Here is a 21,798-nt window from a genome sequence, read left to right on the forward strand (position 1 = left end):
GGAACAGTGGCAAAGCAGTTGTACATATGTAACATAGAGGCACTTTAAAAAATCTGCAATGTAGGGGATGCCTGGGTGGATTAGTTGGTTGAGCATCTGACTCTTGATTTCAGCTCAGGTCATGATCTCAGGATTGTAGGAATGAACCCCATGCTAGGCTTTACACTTAACAGGGAGTCTGCTGGGATTCTCTTTCCCTCTCCCTCACCCTATACCACTACCCCAGCTCATGCTTATGCTCTCCCTCTCAAATCAATCAATCTTTAAAAAAAATGCAATGCTAAAAAAAAAATAAATAAATAAATAAAAAATGCAATGCAGGGCAATAAAAAGAAAGTGGGCAAAGAAAAAGTTATTCTAACTTCAGCATTTAAAATGTTCATAAATTAGTCCTGCTTCTTCAAAATCGTACTGGTTCAAAAGTAAAAACAACTCAAGTGTCCACCAATGGATGAATAAATAGCAAAATATGGTATATACCTACAATGGAATATTATTCAGCCTTGAGGAGGCAGGAAATTCTAATATATGCTACAAAGTGGATGAATCTTGGGGACATTATGCTAAGGGAAATAAGGCCATCATAAAAGACAAATACTGCATGGACACACTTATACAAGGTACCAGGAAGAGTCAAATTCATAGAGATAGAAAGTATGGTAGTAATTGCCAGTATATAGGAAGAAGGAAGAATGGAGAATTACTACTTAATGGCTATAGAGTTTCAGCTTTGTAAGATGAAAAGAGTTCTAGAGATGGGTAGTAGTGATGGCTGCTCAAAAATGAGTGTATTTAATATCACTGAACTGTATGTACAAAAACATTTAAGATGATAAACTTGATGTTATTATTGTTATTTTACCACAATTTAAAACCATTTTTTAAGCCTTACTGGATCAGCTAGGAAATCCAAAGAAGGAAGGAATACCGAACCAGAGAGGATCTCTCTTAAAAGCAAAGTCAGGGATCTGGAAAAACAAACAATATTGTACATATTTAGTGATTTACATCCGTTCTTACCTGGAGATCTCACTAAAATGCTGACTATGATCCAGTAGATATGTCCCCCAAGATTCTGAATTTCTTTAAAGTTCCCAAATAATGCTCATTTATGCTAGTGGTTCACAGACCATACTTGGATTCCTGAACTGGCTAAAAGAAGTACTGTTTAAGAGAAAAAAGCATTTCCTTAACAGAAGGGATTTGGATGAGGATTAGAAAACATCCCCACCTCAGAATATTTAAAATATTTAATACATTTTTAAATTAATGTTTAAAGCAAGTAAGTTTTTAATAGTCTAATACATTTCATAATTATAATATTTAAATATTATACATTAATCTGTTCAAATAAAAATATTTTCATTAAAATATTTAAAATACTAGTATTTTTTGATACAAATTTTATGTTATGAATAAAATAAAGTAATATTTAAAGTACATTACTGCAGGGAATGCTTGGATGGCTCAGTCAGTACAGTACATGCAACTCTTGATCTAGGAGTTTCTAGATCAACTGGTAAGTTCACATCCCACTTTGAGTGTAATTACTTAAAAATAAAACTTAAATAAATAAAATTTAAAAGTACATCACTAAAAATAAGCCATGGTTTCTCCTCTAAGAATTATCAGGGTGAAAGTAATGAGGTAAGTTTATGAAATAATCTAAACATGTTTCTACCAGAAAAAGGATGGTCTAGATAAATTCTAATTTATTCTTCAGAGATATAACCTTAAAACACAAACTTTGTTTAGTTTGTTTAAAGTTTTCTGTTACTGAGTCAGAATGTTTATGTCTTTAAAATGGAAGACAGAGGAATTAACAAAGTATAATGATCTCAAATTTAAGAAAAGCTAATTTTTAAAAAAAGTTTAAAAAAAGAAAATGAATAGTTCCTATTTGATTAAAAAAAAAAAGAAAAGCTGATTTTATTCATATTTATCTTGATTTCCCAGGATCACTTCCCCCTCAAAAAAACTCCAAGTAACACAACACATCATGAGTGCTTAGCACCTAAAATGGCATTTTAAGACCTGACAAATTATATTTCTTAAATGCAAAGTTACATCACAGGTTAATCTCAAGTTTTAGTATACTCCTATTATGATCAAGAATAACAGTATACATATGGCATGGTATGCAAATACTGCTATGACATTTTCCGGACTATTTATACCTGCAGTCTGTTGCTTTAGGAGGTAAAATATAAGGAAAAAGTAGTTCAGTAAGTTTCCTTAAATAGTGTAATTCATCTCTTCGGCTCCTCAAAGCCACATGAAGCTCTGGACCATATTCTTCTAAAGCAGCTTGCTGTAAAAACTCTGTATTTTCTACTATAAGTAGAGATAAAATAAATAAATAAATATTGAAAGAAGTTAAGCAACACTAAATAACTTCAGCCATTTCTACTAACCAACAGTAAACCATTTACACAGTCATTCCTTTCCTAGCCCTCCTTTCTTTCTAATATGTATTCTACTGGGAAATTTTTTACAAACAGGATATAAGAGTAATAATTTTCCTCCTTGACAGAAGTTTTTTTTTTTTTTTTTGCCAGAAGTTTGATAAATTAAAAATTTGATAAAAAGACCTTTCCCCATGGCAAACAAGAATTTTAATTCATATCACTACTTTGCAAATGATATTAAACAAAAGCAAATATTTATTTTGAAAAGTGGAAAAAACTACAGACAACTTCTAGCACATATAAAACTATTATCAGAAGTTATACCTTGTTCATCTTCTGCAAACACACACACACACACACATACACACACACAAAAACCCTGTTAAAATTCTTTGTCTCTGCTTTCATATTTGATTGATATAAATATGAAAGCAGAGACAATCATTCAGGTAGGGATGCCTGCGTGGCTCAGGGCTTGAGCATCTGCCTTTGGCTCAGGCCATGATCTCCAGGTCCTGAGATCGAGTTCTGTGTCGAGTTCCTCTCAGGGAGCCTGCTGCTACCTCTGCCTACGTCTCTGTCTCTCTCCCTGTGTCTCTCATGAATAAATAAAATCTTTAAAAATAAATAAATAAATCATTCAGGTAAACTTTTAAAGCATTTATAGTATAAAAACTGGCTTCTTAGGTTAAGTTCTAGGTCTTCTGTTCAGAATATAGGACATAAGAGATACGGAACTGTTTATGGCAGAAGTCCTATGAAGAGATAAATTACTTGATAAATATTAACTGATGATAAAACTTATATTAAAAGAAAGCTTTCAGGGTGCCTGAGTGGCTCAGTGGTTGAGCATCTGCATTTGGCTCAGGTTGTGATCCCAGGCTCCTGGGATTGAGTCCCGCATTGGCTCTGCCTATGTCTCCGCCTCTCTCTCTGTCTCTCATGAATAAATAAATAAAATCTTTTTAAATAAGTTAAAAAATAAAAGAAATTTGGACAGCCCCGGTGGCTTAGCAGTTTAGCGCCACCTTCAGCCAAGGGCGAGATCCGGATCTCTCTCTCTGTGTGTGTGTATGTGTGTGTGTGTGTGTGTGTGTGTCTAATAAATAAATAAATAATCTTTAAAAAAATAAAAATAAAGAAATTTGTTTTAAAATTTTTAAAAAATGCAGGAAACCTGATAGGGACTCGATCCTGATACTCCAGGACCACGCCCTGAGCCGAAGGCAGACACTTAACCACTGAACCACCCAGGCATCCCTAAAAGAAATTTTTCTTCAAAGGCCAAGTATTAAACTAGCATTTTAGAAAGACAGTTGAGGGGTGGGCAGTGGGAAAGGGCAGCGGAAAAGGGAGAGCTTCTACTAGAGCAGACTCTGCTGACTATGGAGCCTGATGCAGGGCTCCATCTCATGATCCTGGGATCATGATCAGAGCCGAAATCAAAGGGTCAGAGACTTAGCTGCCTAAGCCACCCAAGTGCTCCAAACTAATATTTTAACTTAAAGGTAATAGTATTGTCACTCTTTTTTACACACCTCAAAAGACATGGAGGAAAACAAGTCATGCTTTCCCCTATTTGCACTTTGTGCCAAGTTTAAAACCATGGAGTCTATGAAAGGAATCTTAACTGTAATTCAATGGCATTTGACTATTTTCTTCTATTTTTATTTAAAGAGGATGCCATGCACATTAACCCCAAAAAGCCAATATACACATTCTAATAGTGTGAGTAGTAAGAAGGTAAATGAAGGCTACCTGTGCCTGAGATACAAAAGAAAGACTGGTAAAGATGGATGTAGTTTTTACAAGAAATGCATTTTATTTCATAGTTATGCCATTATTTACTAAGCATTTTCTCCAAGAATTTAGGGCACAGACCTTTTAAAAATTTGTCATGAGCCAGAATTTAAAATAAGACTAAGCCATGCTAAATTCCAGCTATACTTAACTAATATGATCTGGAACAAATGATATAAACCATATGAGCCTCAGTTCCCATAGCAATAAAGAGTAGATATAAGTAGATATAAACACTGAAAAGTCACCATGCAAAGTGAATAAAAATTATAACATTCAATGTGATTAAGCATTCACACACAATATATAAATTAAAAAACCAGATTGGAATCTATTCAACATCTGTCAGACATGAAAGTTTTTTGTAGCTCTAGATAATGAGAAAATAATCAACCAAAAGATAAAAAAGAATATAGGGAGGAAAATCGTAATTAAGAATATAAGCAAAATATAGATGCTGGAAAACAGAGCATGGATTAATTCCCACTAATCATCAGTACATCTACTGCCTAATCATTTAGCAGTTTCCAACCAAAACAGGAAACAGGAAAGGTCTTCAGACCTATCTCTTTGATATCTTTAGGATGAAAAACTGGAAAGTAAGGTCCTTCTGCGCAATTTACTATTAATTTAAATTAAACCAGTGCAGGGCATCTGGGTGGCTCAATCAGTTAAGCATCTGACTTTGGCTATGGTCATGATCCCAGAGTTCTAGGATCAAGCCCCATGTCAAGCTCCCTGCTCAGCAGAGAACCTGCCTTTCACTCTTCCTCTACTACTCCCCCTGCTTCTAAGTGCTCTCTTCCTCTTTCTGACAAATAATCTTTTTTAAAAAATAATTAAACTACTACTTCTAATGTGTATACATTCAGTATTTCTTTTTTTTTTTTTTTAAGATTTTATTTATTCATGAGAGACACAGAGAGAGAGAGGCAGAGACACAGGCAGAGGGAGGAGCAGGCTCCATGCAGGGAGCCTGACGTGGGACTCGATCTGGGGTCTCCAGGATCAGGCCCTGGGCTGAATGCGGCACTAAACCACTGGGCCACCTGGGCTGCCCACATTCAGTATTTCTAAGAGCCACAACAGTACATACACAGACAGAAAACGATTATCTAATCCCTATTCTCAAGAGACAAGATTGCAAAGAAAACACAGAGAGTAAAAGGAATATGAATGAAGAGATAAACCTTTAATTAACTTCTGAACAATGCACAATTGTGAGGCCAAAGAATTTAGAAAACAAAACCATGCATTAAAGTAATGAAAATTCAAAAACCTGAAAACCGTTTTTTATAAGTCTATCTAATTCACTGTTGCAATATTTAGAATGCCAGGACATGTGAATAAAATAAAAGCCCATCTAATCTCAGGCCTTTTAATTCTATGGATCTCATTAACTACAATGTTATTAATTAATCAAATCTAGCATTTTATGGTGATTTTATAGTTGGGAACCATTTTTTGCATTAATAGTACCAAATTAGCAACTCCCCCCTTGTAAAGACTCAATAATAAATTTCATACTAAAATAATAAATTTCACACACACACACACATCACCACTCAGAGATAAAAAAAAAATTGGGGAATTTTATTTAAACTGATAATTCAGCTAAAAATAAAAGGTGTCTCCATTTACTCAGAGCCTGTGTTCAAAGTATCTATCTTTAGAAAAACGACTAGATTAAAAATACTTCTCCGACATAAAAACCAGCACATAAATGTTTACAGCAGCTTTATTCATAAGTACCCAAACTTGGAAGCAGGCAAAATGTCCTTCAATAAGTGAATGGATAAATAAACTGTGGCATATCCATACACTGGAATATAACTAAGCAATAAAAAGAAATGAGCTATTGAGCCATGAAAAGACACTGAGGAGCCTTAAATCCGTATTTTTAAATAAAAGAAGGAAGTCTGGAAAGGCTATAGTATGATTCTAACTATATCACATTCGGGAAAAGGCAAAGCTGTGCAGACAACAAAAAGATCAATGGTTGCCCAAGGTTCATGAAGCAAAGAGGGAGATGTCTGTGTGAAACACAGGGGATTTCTTTTTTTTTTAATTTTTATTTATTTATGATAGTCACAGAGAGAGAGAGAGAGAGGCAGAAACATAGGCAGAGGGAGAAGCAGGCTCCATGCACCGGGAGCCCGACGTGGGATTCGATCTGGGGTCTCCAGGATCGCGCCCTGGGCCAAAGGCAGGCGCTAAAGCGCTGTGCCACCCAGGGATCCCCACAGGGGATTTCTAAAGCAGTGAAACTATTCAGTAATGGCAGATAGATGGCATTATGCATTTGTCAAAACCAGTAGAAGGTATAATACAAAGAGTAAGCCCTAATGAAAACTGTGGACTTTAATTAATAATAATATGTCAATATTGGTTTATCAAAAGTAACAAATGTAGCAACTAATACAAGATGTTAATGGGGAAAAGATGAAGATACATGAGCACCCTCATAATCTATATTTCCTGCTCAATTTTCTATAAATTTAACCTGCTCTAAAAAGTAAAATTTACTGGGTGCCTGGCTGGCTCAATCAGTGGATTGGGATTCTTGATATCAAGTTGTGAGTCTGAGCCCCACATTGCGGGTAGAGATTACTTAAAAATAAAATCTTTAAAAATAATAATAATAATAAATTTACTCATAAAAACCCCACTTTTTCTGTTTTGTTTTGTTTTTTTTTAAGAATTTATTTCTGTATGTGAGAGAGAGAGAGAAAGAGAGCATGTGCACACAGGGAGAGGGGCAGAGTGAGAGGAAGTAGCAGAATTTCCACTAAGCAGTGAGCCAGATTTGGGGCTGGATCCCAGGACCTTGGAATCAACCTGAACCAAAGGCAAATGCTTACCCAACTGAGACACCCAGATGCCCCTATGGGTTTTTTGGTTGTTTTTTTGTGGGGTTTAGGGGGGGTTAGAATTTATTTATTTGACCAAGAGAGAGACAGCAAGACAGCACAAGCAGGGGGAGCAGTAGGCAGAGAGAGAGGGAGAAGCAAGCTCCCCACTGAGCAAGGAGCCCGATGTGGGGCTCAATCCCAAGACCCCGGGATCATGACTTTAGTCAAAGGCAGAGGCTTAACCAACTGAGCTACCCAGGCACCCCAAATACTTTCTTTTTTTTTTTAAGATTTAATTTATTTATTCATGAAAGAGACAGAGAGAGAGAAGCAGAGACATAGGCAGAGGGAGAAGCATGCTCCCCATGGGGAGCCTGACGTGGAACTTGATCTCAGGACCCCGGGATCACAACCTGAGCTGAAGGCAGATGCTCAACCACTAAGCCACCCAGGCGTCTCCCAATTTTTTTCTTTCTTTCTTTCTTTCTTTCTTTCCTTTTTCTTTCTTTCTTTCTTTTCTTTCTTTCTTTCTTCTTCTTTCTTTCTTTCTTTCTTCCTTCCCTTCCTTCCTTCCTTCCTTCCTTCCTTCCTCCTATCCTTCCTTACCTTCCTTCTTCCTTGCCTTCCTTCCTTCCTTCCTTCCTTCCTTCCTTCCTTCCTTCCTTCCTTCCTTCCTTCCTTCCTTCTTTATTTATTTATGATAGTCACACAGAGAGGAAGAGAGAGAGGCAGAGACACAGGCAGAGGGAGAAGCAGGCTCCATGCACCGGGAGCCCGACGTGGGATTCGATCCCGGGTCTCCAGGATCACGCCCTGGGCCAAAGGCAGGAGCCAAACCGCTGCGCCACCCAGGGATCCCTCCCAATTTTTTTCTGATAGTAAAGTAGCCTTGACAAAATGGCTCTTATAAGATCATTGCTATCTTCAAGTTTGTTTTTATCAGTGACAGGATAATGATATTTGTTAATTTTTTTTAAGATTTTATTTATTCATGAAAGACACAGTGAGGGGATCACTGGTGGCTCAGCAGTTTAGCGCCTGCCTTCAGCCCAGGGCATGATCCTGGAGACGCGGGATCGAGTCCCACGTCGGGCTCCCTACATGGAGCCTGCTTCTCCCTCTGCCTGTGTCTCTGCCTCTCTCTCCCTTTCTCTGTGTATTTCATGAATAAGTAAAATCTTAAAAAAAATAAAAATAAAAAAAGACAGAGAGAGAGAGAGAGAGGCAGAGATATAGGCAGAGGGAGAAGCAAGCTCCTCACAGGCACCCTGATGTGGGACTCAATCCCAGGACTGGAATCACACCCTGAGCCAAAGGCAGACGCTCAACTGCTAGGTCCCCAGGAGTCCCAATATTTATTAATTTTTATTCAACAGTTAAATCACACATATTCAAACTCTTTTTAACTATTTTGAAGGTAAAACTACTTTTAGCTGTTATTAAATGATAAACACAGAAAAAAATCTTAAATATAAACATAAAATTTGAAATGCTTCTCATAACTGAAGAATTATTCATACCAAAAAACAAACTAATAATTTGATTTATTTTGATTTCAACTCTACCTAGAACACAATTTCCCCAAATGAACTGCTTATATTAACTGATATTATGAAGGAGGGAATATTGGTTCCATACTCAAACCAATTTGGGATATGGGAAACTAAAAGCTATTTAAATAGTTAAAGATATATATATATTTTTTTTTTTGCTACAGGACTACTCAGAGATTTTGGTATGCTAATATTTACTGGGAATTTCCAGAAGGGGAATATAATACATAGTAATTGTCAGAAAATAAGACCATGAAACCTCTTCTACACAGTTACATACATGGAATAGTATGTAGCACTGACAAAGAATACCAAAAGCACTGGGAAAACACTGACAAAGAACACTAAATGCAAACACAAGAAAATCAGTTTGTTTGTTTTAAGATTTTATTTATTTATTCATGAGAGACACAGAGAGAGAGGCAGAGACAGGCAGAGGGAGAAGCAGGCTCCCCAGAGGGAGCCTGATGCAGGACTCAATCCTGGAATCCCAGGATCACTCCAAGAGCTGAAGGCAGATGCTCAACTGCTGAGCCACCCAGGTATCCCGGGAAATCAGTTTTGCAGAGAAAGTATAGAGCATCAATGTAATTTTGTTAAAAAAAATAAAATAAAATCAGTTTGATCTAAAAGCAAGACAAGTCCCAAATGAAGATTTCATTCATTCAATCAGAAAGCATTTGCTGAACATATGGTACACGCAAATCATGACCATATAAAGGCCAGGACATTCACAAAAAACTGCAAATGGGTGATCCCAGCCAACACATAATAGTGAAATATAAGAGTAAATCAAAATATTTGACTAGAAAGTATTTATTTATTTATTTATTTTTAAAGATTTTATTTATTTATTCATGAGAGACACAGAGAGAGAGGCAGAGACACAGACAAAGGGAGAAGCAGACATGATGTGGGACTTGATCCCGGGACTCCAGGATCACGCCCTGGGCCCAAGGCAGGCACTATAGCGCTGAGCCCAGGCATCCCCGACTAGAAAGTAGACTCCATAACAGAGTCGCTAAATTTTTTTTTAGTAGAGATAACATGAGAATTGTGGTATTGTGAAATTAAAATGGTAGCAATGGGCTGGAATAGGGCAAAACTGTTGAAATCATTAAGAAGAGAAAGGGGGGAAGAGATGAGAGATAACTGAGAAGGAATAATAAAGGTAACAGACTATCACTTAAAAGAAGATGACAGTCATCAATGATGACAGTCAAAAGTTAACTATATTTGAATTTTCATAGATTCCTGAGTTTTCACAATCACTTATACTGTAAACAAAGTATTAAAAAGGATTTTGGGAAAAAAAAGGATTTTGGTTTAAAAGAATACTTTCACAGCATTTGTGAACATCAATTAATACATCAGTATTTATACTTAGGTATTTAAGGTGAAAGTATATGAAAATCAAACTTTATAGTAGAAAACTGTATTACCTTTCTGACTGGCTTTAACTATCACTTCTATATGCTTCATTGCTGCTTTTAAAAGTTTCTTGGTTATAATAGATGGAATATCCACCTAGAAAAATTCAACATTAAAATAAAAATTTTAAAACAATTATCACTGAATTAAAATGGCAGGAGCACTATAATTAAGATACCAGAACACATGATCTTAAAAATTAGATATTATGTAGAATCTTTCAAAAATAATTTAAAAGCACTTTACATTCTTGGATCTTACTAACTGCAACTTAGGAAGTTTTTCTACCACTCTAAAGAAAATATATCTTAATACGCATACATTATATATATACTAAATTTTCTCACAAAATAGTATCTTTATTCTTGATTTATTTCTTTAATGTGTTTCTTTTAAATACATTAAAAAAAAACTCAAGTAATTATTATCCCTTTGGGGCAACAAATTTGTTTACTAAGGTTACTTAAAAATGAAGTCTTTTAATTCAGTTTAACAAGATAAATCCTGGTTTTAAGTTATATAGAAGCATTCTATTTTGGAATAATATTGCATTTCATCATTCCCCACAGACATTTTTTCAGCTTAAAATCTGGAAACTGTACTGACTATGGTTGGTAGGTTAGTGATGGAAGATTGAAGGCTTATATGTACACACATAAAAGAGACAAAAAAATAACTAAAACTAAATTGCAAATTAAATGAATCACCAAAAAGTATGTTTACTGGACTTCAACAGGCTTATCTTCTACTACAGAATTCAACACATTATATTTTCCCTTTATCAAAGGCATGAAAAATTGCATCACAGCCAAATATTGTGTTAACGTTTCAATTTTTTAAATTCTATATTAAAGGGGGAAATCACAGGTTGATAAATCTAGTAAGTGTGATTATCATAAATTCTCAATTTTTAGTGATTTACCAGTAAAGCCCAGATCAGTTTACAGATATTTTTTGGCTATATAAGATCAAACATATTCAGTAATGGGGGATATTTCTGTTTAGTAGTATGCCTTATTGCAAAGTAACATTACTCCTCATTTCTCTCTGGCTTCTTGTCCTCAATGACTATCAACTGCTGTAATATTTTTTTCATTTTTTTATAATACTAAATTTATTTTTTATTGGTGTTCAATTTGCCAACATACAGAATAACACCCAGTGCTCATCCCATCAAGTGCCCCCCTCAGTGCCCGCCACCCAGTCACCCCCACCCCCCGCCCTCCTCCCTTCCACCACCCCTAGTAGTTCGTTTCCCAGAGTTAGGAGTCTTCCATGTTCTGTCTCCCTTTCTGATATTTCCTACCCATTTCTTCTCTCTTCCCCTCTATTCCCTTTCACTATTATTTATATTCCCCAAATGAATGAGACTATATGTTTGTCCTCCTATTGACTTATTTCAAACTGCTGTAATATTTAACAAATAAACAAATATTTAACAAACAGAATGCTTTCATTTCCAAACATTTTATATTATCTTATCATCTGAGAATACTCATGAAAATTTTCATTTTTAAGTTCCATTTTGGAGACTTCAGGTCAGAATCAAAATGGTAAAATAATGGGTTCATCATTAAACTTTAATCTTAAAAAAGGCCACCATCAATGATTCATTATTTCCATTATCCCCAAACTGCCAATTTGTATTATTTAGGTAACAGTATCAGGGACAGAACATTGTACTAGGAATAAGATGACCAGGCATAATCCCATTAATTACTACCTCTGACACTTTCACAAAATTACTTTCTATAAAATGGGTATAATAATGATCTACTTATCTGCTGGGATAGTAATGCAGATAAAATGAAAAGAAAGGACAGAAAGCTTAACAATCCAGAACACAAAAGAAAATATATGGATGCTTACAACTCAATAATACATAGACAATCCAGTTAAAAAAATAGGAAAAGGATTTGAATAGACATTTCTCCAAAAAAAGATATACAAATGGCCAATAAGCATATGAAAAGATGTAAGTCATCAGGGAAATGTAAATCAAAGCCACAATGATACTACTTCTTACCCATTAGACATGGTTAAAATTTTAAAAATGAGATAAAAATTAGTTGTGACAAGGAGATAGAGAAATAGAACCCTCACATAACTGGTGGGCATGTAAAATGTATAGCCACTTTGGAAAAGAGTCTGGTAGTTCCTCAAAAAGTTAAACAGAGTTACCATTTGACTCAACAATTATACTCCTAGATATGTACCCAAGGAAAATGAAAACATATATGCCCACAACCATCAAAAACACTCGTACACAAATGTTACGGCTCCATTATCCAGAAGGGTCAAAAAATGGAAATAATCCCCATGTCCATCAACTGTCGGATGAATAAATAAAATGTGGCATATCCACACAATGGAATATTATTCAGACATAAAAAAAAAGAAAGAAGTACTGATGCATGCTACAATGTAACATGGATGAACTCTGAAAACATTATGCCAAGTCAAAATAACCAATCAAAACAGACCACACATTACATGATTTCATTTATATGAAATCTCCAGAATAAACAAAGCTACAGAGACAGAAAGTAGATTAGGTGTTGGCTAGATCTAAGTAGATGAAAGAACAAGGGTTAATGGCTAAAGCGTATGAGGTCTCCTTCTGGGTGATAAAAATGTTATAAAATTGTGGTGATGGTTGAGTAAATTGAGGAATATGCTAAAAACCATCGAATTATACACTTAAATAGATGAACTGTCCAGTATACAAAGCAGACCTTAATAAAGCTGTTACCAAAAAATACATATAACACAATCAAATGTGAAGTACTTTGATTTTAAAATCACTAGGCTATCTCAAAGCTTAGCAGAGCAGAGTTATTCTACTAATACCTATCAATAAATATATTATAATGAGTCAGCTTTTTGATCAATTAATTTTATTTGACTTACTCTAAGTTGTAATTTAAGTGGTTTATCATCAACCAATGGATATTTCTTACCAAATCTTTTATTCCAATTAAATAGTCTATACAGCTGCCTTTGACCTTTTTTAAACAATATGGTTAATGTTTATCAATTTTCTATTTATTAAATGGTAAAAGCTCATACCAAAAAACAAAGGTGAACAGAAAGAAATGCACAGGAATAATCAAAAATCAGCATCAACCCACTGCAATAGTAAGTTAACAATGATAAGGATATATTTATATGTCCTTAATACACATATTAACAAGCTTATATGAGCTTTGTTTTCAATGTGGAAAAATATCACATATATTATTCCAGCCTATTCCACTTGAGATAATTTAAGAAAAATAATTTCTCATATAAATAAGTACTATTCTACAAAATAATTTTTCATGGCCACACAGAATTCTGTAATTGGCATGTACTGTATTTTAATCAACAATCTTATCATTAGATGTCAGTTTTTCTTTTTGGCTTTCCTTATTTTAACTCACACTATAATGAATCTTTGGGGATATATTTTTATGTATATTTCTAATTATTTCTTTATAATATATTAACAAAAACAGAATTATATTTGGGAGTGTAGACATTTTTAAGTCTTTTAATAAAGGTTGCCAAACTGCCTTCCAGTATAAGAATTATACCAATTGCGATCTGTATTTGCTTTGCCTGTTTTCCTACAACCACCATTAGTAAACATTATCATCCTTTATCATTCCCAACCTGATAAGCAACAGAATAATATCCCATCAAAATAACATATTTTCAAGTATTTATTGGCCATTTTTAAATTTTTCTTTTGTGAGCTGCTTATTCATAATTTTTGCATGTATTTTCTACAGTGGTTGACTATATTGTTAATTTCTCAAAAAAGTATAGAAACATTTAACAAGATTTAACTTTAGTTACTAATAGCACATAATATACCAATCCTATCAAACTGACAAGGCAATATACAAGCATGTGTGTCTACAGTCAACACACTTAACTATATACAGGCAAAGATCCAAACATACACATATTATGTCCTAAAAATTTTTTTAAAAAGGAGATCATAATCATCACCATTTACTCGGTAAATTCATCTAAGTGAAACATGACTTTTCTTTCTATAGCTGTCTTTTTATTTCTAATCAGCACAAATGAAGATATTTAAGCATTAAGGAAAGTAAAATTTATCAATGAATCAAAAGTGACCCATTTATCTTTTAATCTAAAAAATTTTTTAAAAATACATACAGCATAGAATAAAGTAAAACTAAGATTTTTAAAAATCTCTTTAGTAATATAATAAAACCCCAAATTCCCAAATTTCTCATTATACATATATACCTTGTGAATCCTTCGAATTAAGACAGATGCAAAAAATCGTAATGTGATTCTCAGTTCATCAACAAAGGACTCATCATCTGTTACATCCCTTCAATTAAGGAAAAAAGCAAGTATTTAAAAGCTCAGAGAAACATACAGCTATTTTTTTTAGAAACCAAGAAAAGTTTAGAACTTCCTCTTTTTTCTATTTATTTATGCTATTTTCTTCACTTTTTTAACAAATAATGCATTACATTACAGAATAAAAGATTAAAATGTACAAAGAAAAAATAGCATCTCTCATAATTCTAGTACTAAGACATAATCACTAAGTTGTAGTGTGTATTTCCCTGTAGACAACCACATGTACAAAGTCATATTTTTATAATACTCCAATCATTTCCTAAGCATCATCAAAGAAATTTCTATGAAATAAAACAATGAATAATTTTGGAGGAGCAACAAAATTAATACAAAATTTTAAATTAGTTTAAAGTATTTATAAATTAATAATATAAATTAACTCTAAAAAGTTTTCTTAAATGTGTTCTATTTGAGAAAGAAAATAAACTGAAACACAAAAATTTTTAAACAAATTTTGACAACCTTCTTTTGAGGAGCTACTTTTCATTTTCCTGAAGTCCTGAGGTCCCTAAAAGAATTAGGACATTTCTCTAATCAAAACAAGCAAGAAAGATATGTATAGTGGTGATATCCTGAACTGAAGATGGTGCTATTAAGTTCCTTGGCAGAATAATGGAAGATAATTGTATTAACCAAGCTTCCCACTATCAACCCTAGGGAAGTGGCTATGTCAGCATCAATAACTACACAGAGGAGGAAATATATACTTTATCATTTAGAAATAGAGCCAGCTTTAATGAAAGGTCAGAGCATGGGCAGGGTGGGGGGAGTCTTTACAACAGGATTCATTTACAGGAAGACTTCCACCAGCTTTACTTATGTGGCAATTGTCCCATATTTAAGATAGAATATCTTAATTAATATAAAAATATTAATTTACACAGCTTTTCAGGAAAATGCAGAATATAAATTGGATATTAAGTGTAATACATATAGAGCATCTCACCTACTAGCATGTGTTAATTAGAAAATTTAAAATATATAAAATGAGGATAGATGTCATTAAATTTTACAGTTATAAGTCAAATAGGTGTAAGTATTCAAATATGTAACTAAATACATGATGTTTTTGTAAGGAAAAGACATTAAATATATACATTGAATTTCTGATTCTCAAACTAGATTAATTTCTCAGATCTAAATTATTTTCTATATCCCACAAGGCAAAGGGCACTTGTATATCCATAGCAGATACTGAACAAAGTTACTTTGGGAAAAACATTAATATTCTAGGAAAATTCTATTAAAATTATCCTTCAATTTAATGAAACATCTAGATATAAATTTATCCTCTAAATGTACAATTATTTCAAACATAAAAAGTGCATATAAAACATTAAATCACACCATTTAGGAGTGATGAGAAATTCTCTAAGCTAATTTTCTTTCAAAAAGGAGCCAAGGTTTTTCTTTGCTATCGCTAAACTGTTTGATTGCCTATACATATGGTTCTTTTCTAGGGCCAATTATGCCTCCTGGGTAACATATGACGATCTCTGAAGACACTCTGGTGGTCACAAATAAAAGAATGAGGAGGTGCAAAAAGACCAGGGGTTCTGCTAAATATCCTATAATGCACAGGACAGTCCCCCACAACAAAGAATTACTTGACCTAAAATGTCAATAGTATCAAAGTTAAGAAATCCTGACCTACGTTGAAAACACTTCATTAGCACACTTAACTGCATTCACTAAATAAAAACGTCTAATAGAAAGAACATACCTGTACCATGGATAAACAAAGTTTTCCAATACTAATTCAAGAACCTGTATAAAAATTCATTTTTAAAGAAAAATCAAATTAATTAACTAATTCTAGGAAAATGGACCATACTACTAAGTAATATATATTACCAAGAACCAATTTTATTATCCCAAATACTGACATCTAATATCACACTTTTACATGACAAAATGTATACATAAACCTTACATGCTTGTCATGATGATCAGAAAAGAACATATGAGAAAACACTCTGAAAACCATAAAACTCCATAAAAAGAAACAATACTGTTAGAATGACATACACACATTTCTAAGCATTCCACAACGAAAACAAATAAACAAATTGTTTCTGACTCTGAAGTTTCACTGAACTAAAAGTACTATGGAAAGAAGGAAAATAACAGGCTAGTCTTCTGGATTCCTAACTCTCTTTGTAAAATACAGGTAGGTCAGACTTACATAAGGGGCCAAAATTAGGTATCAGTGATTACTTTTGAAGGGAGAATAATGACTAAAAGGGAGTATGAGGAGGACTTCTGGAGTAAAGCTTTATTTCTTGATCTGAGTTCTGGTAGTATTAGAGATGTTCACTTTGTAAAAATTTTAGCTGTAAATTAACAATCAGTATATAAATTGTAAGTGAAAAAGTAACAAAAGAAAAGCCCTGGGTGTTAAACTTTCCATTTCTTAACTGTGCAGCATTATCTTAATTTTTAGAAAGACCTGCAACAGTGGGCAGTAACTTTCAAAAGCAGTAGGAAGGGACTGAACAAAAGTATCTAATCTGACTATATGCCTATATTAGCACTAAGAAAGGTTATAGATTCTCTAAATATTAAGGCAAAATTTGATTTTTTAATTAGAAAAACTAAGCACAAGTGATACCAGTTGGGAAAGGAAGATACAGGAAACAGGGATATGACACAGAAAGTAGACTAGAAAATTTGCCATTAAACATTTGGTCTTTATTCCCCACATTCAATCACCAAATATTACTGATTTTACAGCCTAAGTAGCTCTTTTCTACAGATCCACTGTTGAGTTCTTATCTTCTCAACCCTATATTGTAGCAATATCCTCTAAACTAGTCTCCCTCCTTGTAAGCTAGCTCCCGTCTATCCTCCAGAACTGCCAAAGTAATCTAAAACATATATTTGACCACATCACTCCCCTGCATAAAACCCTCAATTATGAAACCACAATGTATCAAAGTAAGAAAAGTTGAGCTGCACTGATTTTGAAGGTGTAGGAGAAAGCTGCCTGCTAGCAACTGTGACCATTTACTTCCTTTTCACCTCCCACTGTATCCTGTGAGTCACATCTGAAAACTCTAGTTATATAGTTCAAAAATCAGAGATCAGAGATCAGAGATCATGGGAGCCATGATCAAACTCCTTCAGCAAGATCCTTTAAGTCTTTTGATGATATGATTTCTAAAGAGCCATATGAAAACTGGTTAAGAACTAAGCCAGACTCCGCTTTTATAGTAAGTTCTGCTACCAACCAGCTACGAACCTGAGAAAATTATTAAACCCCTCTAAAGCCTACGTTTGGTAAAATCATCAATAACAGTACCTATTTTATAGGTTGTGTGACTCCAGGAAATAATGTAAGTATAGTAATTAGTACAGTGCCTAGCAGTAAGTAACTAATAAATATTAGCTACGAGAATACAGTCTCCTCAATGCCCACATCCTCCCCGACATTTTGCCCTCCAGCTTACTGAACACTTTTTTCAAAGCTTCTCTTTCTTTTCAAAAGCTCATCCTAAATCCTGAAATACCCTTTTCCACACTATCAGTCTGTCAAACTGCTACTCAAACTTTCTGATTACCCCTTTCAACAGTTATGCACTTTTTCCTATGTACTAGTAATATATATTATACATTTCTTCCATTATTGCCTGCATTCACATTATATTCTATTTACCTATTTATATGTCTACCTCCCCTCCTAGACTGAATTTCCTAGAAGAAAGGAACCATATCTTATTTTTCCTTTTATTCCTGGAGCCTAGTTCAGTTCCTACTTATAGTAAGATCTCAAAAAGAAGTTTTTAAATGTTGGAGCTAGTATTTACCAAAACCAGTATGTGCTGGGCAGTAGGCCAAGAGCTTCGCATAAGTTTTTTCTTCTTTTGTTTAAGAAATGAAGTGTCAAAGACCCACAAATAATCCTCATGGTAGAGGTCTTATCTTTAGCAGACCTCAAATCAGCACTCTCTAATAGAAATGCAATGTGAACCACATATGTAATCTTATATTTTCTAGTAGCTACATTCTTAAAAAGTAAAAAGAAACAGGTGAAATTAATTTTATGACATATTTTATTTAACCCAATATATTCAAAATATTATAATTTCAACACATGTTCAATAAAATATATGACAGGTTACTTTACATTCCTTTTTTCTTACTAAATCCTCAAAATCGCATCTCAATTTGGACTAACACATTTCAAGTATTTATGAACAGCCACATATGGCTAGTGGCTATCATACTAGATAGCGTAGTCTTAAACCAAGGAATCTGGAAGATGAAAATGAAGAAAAAAGAAGAAATGAAAAAAAAGTGCCAAGAGTTTGGCATTTATGTAGCATACTTTTAGTGAAATGATACAAATTGGGAAAAAAGATAATGAGGCAGGATTCTGATGCCTAATGCTATTTTTCAATTAATTAGCATTCAATTTAATTCGATACATATCTATCAACTACCAACAACATATCTGGCACCATACTTGGTGCTGGGAATAAATCAGTCCCCATTTACTGCCTTCAAGGACTTGACTCCCTTCTCAGATCAATGGAGAAAACAAGTCTGTAAAAGAAATAACTAAAATGGGACACCCGGGTGGCTTAGTGATTGAGCGTCTGCCTTCAGCTCAGGGCATGATCCCGGGTTTCTGGGATTGAATGGTCTCCCCGCCGGGAGCCTGCTTCTCCTTCTGCCTGCTTCTCCCTCTGCCTGTGTCTCTGACTTTCTCTCAGTGTCTCGAATGAATGAATGAATGAATGAATGAATGAATGAATGAATGAATAAAAATAACTAAAATATATGTCACCATTTTCTTTTAAAATGTAACTATAACAAAGATAAGGGAGCATGCTTTCCTACATTATTGGGAAACAGTGAAAAGTATCCCATTCTCTGCTCTACCCTTCAGCAAGTGTGAAAGCTGGGATAATTCAGCAGGACATACTTGCTCCTTATATTTCAGGTCTCCTTTTGGAACTACAAAATGGTATTGCCCTAACCATAAAGATGACTATCACTATAAAACTTAGACAATATCTAGGTAAAACAGTGCTGCCTTTGGCTAAAATGTCCAGTTAAATTAGACATGGGACCCAAAAACATTTCTCTTTCCATTTGAGCTGCATATTTCATAATAATCAACTACTTAGTTAAGAACTGATTATATAGCATATATTAAGATGTTCCACAATTAAATTTCCATTGATACTTAGTATTTTCTGCTTGAGTATATTTGGCAATGTTAATTAAATCAGTTACCTCTGAGAGAGATGCATCAACCTTGGAAGAAATTTTCAGATCTAGCCACGGCTGGTAGTTTTCAAGTAGTAAGGAAGGCCTAAAGAAAATCATACAATTAAACTGCTTGATATCCAAAATATAATTGGAAGGATCGACGAATAAAAAATGCGTAACTTACCTATGTCTTTTACATTTCACTTTACCACAAACAGCACAGCTACGACCTTGAGGAAATAATTCTTGAAGTCCTAACTGCTAAAAAAGGGAAATGGGGAAGAGGAGAGATTTGTGTTTACTTTACACATAATCTTTAGTAAAGAGAATCAACTTTTCAAAAGCTTATTAATCAATCTATATATTCAGAGAATATTTTTTAATTATTATTGTCTGCCATAACACTGAAACCATTCTTTGTAATAAATTCTACTGGCTAAATTGCCAAATAAGAAAAAGTACCTGATGAAATGCAATACCTAAACCAAATTTCCAAGCATATAATTAAGGTCAGTTTTTATGCTCATTATAAAAAAAAAAATCAATCTATATTTGGAAATGATATTCTACTGCAGACATGTAAGAAAAAACTATTTCCTATTTCTCCAAAACCGTAACTTCAATAAGGGGGGAAGAGATGTAATAACTAGTAACATTTCTGACCAAATATGGGGCATCACTTTCCTCTTGTTTTTTCTAAGTAGAAATACCAATAAACCTAAGAAGAGGGACTGCATCAACTTGAATTATTAAGCAAGACTTCAAAATATCTACACACTAGTGACTATGCCTACTAGAGATAGATTCAATACAGTATCACCCTAATGAAATTTCAAATATACAAATTATTTTGGTTAAGGAAAACTGCCTGATTATTTTTGTCTCTTTTAATAGAGCTAATAAGACATTTAGGAAATTAACAGGGTTAAGATAATTTAATCCAGAGTTCCTAATTGTTGTGTCTGTGCCTCAGAATCACCTGGAAAGCTTTTAACAAATACTGATTATGAGGCCCTACCCAAGAACTATTCCAGCAAAATTTGATAAAAGAGCCTAGAAATCTCCCTCATTTTTCCAATGATTCCCCAGGTGATTCTACTGTATAATCAACTTTGGGGACCTCTGTTTTAATTTATTGTCTTCATAGTGAATATGCAGTTAGGTATCTAAAATTATGGATCCCAACTTTTTGAGAATTTTATATTTTCTTTTTACTGCATACCTTAAAAATATACACATATGTAAATTGCATTTCAAATATGTTCTGATATCTTCCATTAAATAACAGCAGATGGATTTTTTTAAATCACTGCTTTAACATGCTTTCAGTAATAATATCAAACAGCATAGGTAATACATACTGACTCTTAAAAACAGGAACAGGAACACATAAATTTTACCTTCGGTTTGTATTTTATTGAGAAGAATATATTTGGTAAGAGAGAATCTGGTCCCAATGAGCAATAGAATGTAACAACTCCAGCAACAAATGACCAGAAGATCATTAAAACATGAAGATACCTTAGAAATAAATGAAAATAATTATTACAACCAAAAAAAGTTTAAAACTTAAGTTGTCCCTTCATTGATTTAACATGTATTTATTAAGCACCTACCATATCAGACTAAAAACAGATCTCCAATCATGATGTCTGCAGTGTATTTATTTAACTAGAAGGATCACAGAATGCATGCTATCAAATACAGATTTCATTTAAAGTATAAGAAAGTATAAATTCGCAATATTTTATAATTTGGTACCTAGGTTGTTATGTCTGACTAGCCTATACGTTTTCTTCTAAAATACCTTCCAATGATATTGTACTATTTGTACTCCATCGAAAGTCTGATTATGTGTCATTAAACTAAAAAAAACTTTACTGAGTGCCTATTATTTTGGCCACCTCGTCTAGGCTCTTGGGATACAGTCAGGAACAGCACTGCCATGATTTCTACATGCATGGAAAACATGGCCTGGTAGATGTGACAGGTAAATGAGCACAATACAGTGTGACCATGTGTTCTGTATTATGACAGAAAAGGCATATAGGAGATGGAAATACTTCAGGCAGAATATACAACCCAAATTTAAAGGGACAGAAAAGCTTTTTTCAAAGAAAGCAGTATCTACAGAAAAATTTAAAAGAATGA

At 33.8% G+C, this 21,798-nt stretch overlaps 1 protein-coding gene across 7 annotated transcripts in view; it reads right to left on the reverse strand.

The window, feature by feature from the left end:
- Positions 1-21,798, reverse strand: part of SNX14 (sorting nexin 14) — a 73,157-nt gene that overhangs the window by 38,981 nt on the left and 12,378 nt on the right. For 3 of the 7 annotated variants that reach the window (XM_038554655.1, XM_038554653.1, XM_038554650.1), the window contains 8 exons: positions 21,048-21,168; positions 19,832-19,908; positions 19,672-19,750; positions 16,154-16,197; positions 14,308-14,395; positions 10,056-10,140; positions 2,178-2,334; positions 893-968 (listed from right to left, as the gene is read on the reverse strand). In XM_038554655.1, coding sequence (XP_038410583.1) covers positions 893-968; positions 2,178-2,334; positions 10,056-10,140; positions 14,308-14,395; positions 16,154-16,197; positions 19,672-19,750; positions 19,832-19,908; positions 21,048-21,168 — 727 coding nt within the window. The remainder of the gene's footprint in view (positions 1-892; positions 969-2,177; positions 2,335-10,055; positions 10,141-14,307; positions 14,396-16,153; positions 16,198-19,671; positions 19,751-19,831; positions 19,909-21,047; positions 21,169-21,798) is intronic. The other 4 variants (XM_038554656.1, XM_038554652.1, XM_038554654.1 and 1 more) reach the window with 2 other exon arrangements.

The sequence above is a fragment of the Canis lupus genome, chromosome 12 (genome assembly GCF_011100685.1).
Source record: "Canis lupus familiaris isolate Mischka breed German Shepherd chromosome 12, alternate assembly UU_Cfam_GSD_1.0, whole genome shotgun sequence".
NCBI lineage: Eukaryota > Metazoa > Chordata > Mammalia > Carnivora > Canidae > Canis > Canis lupus.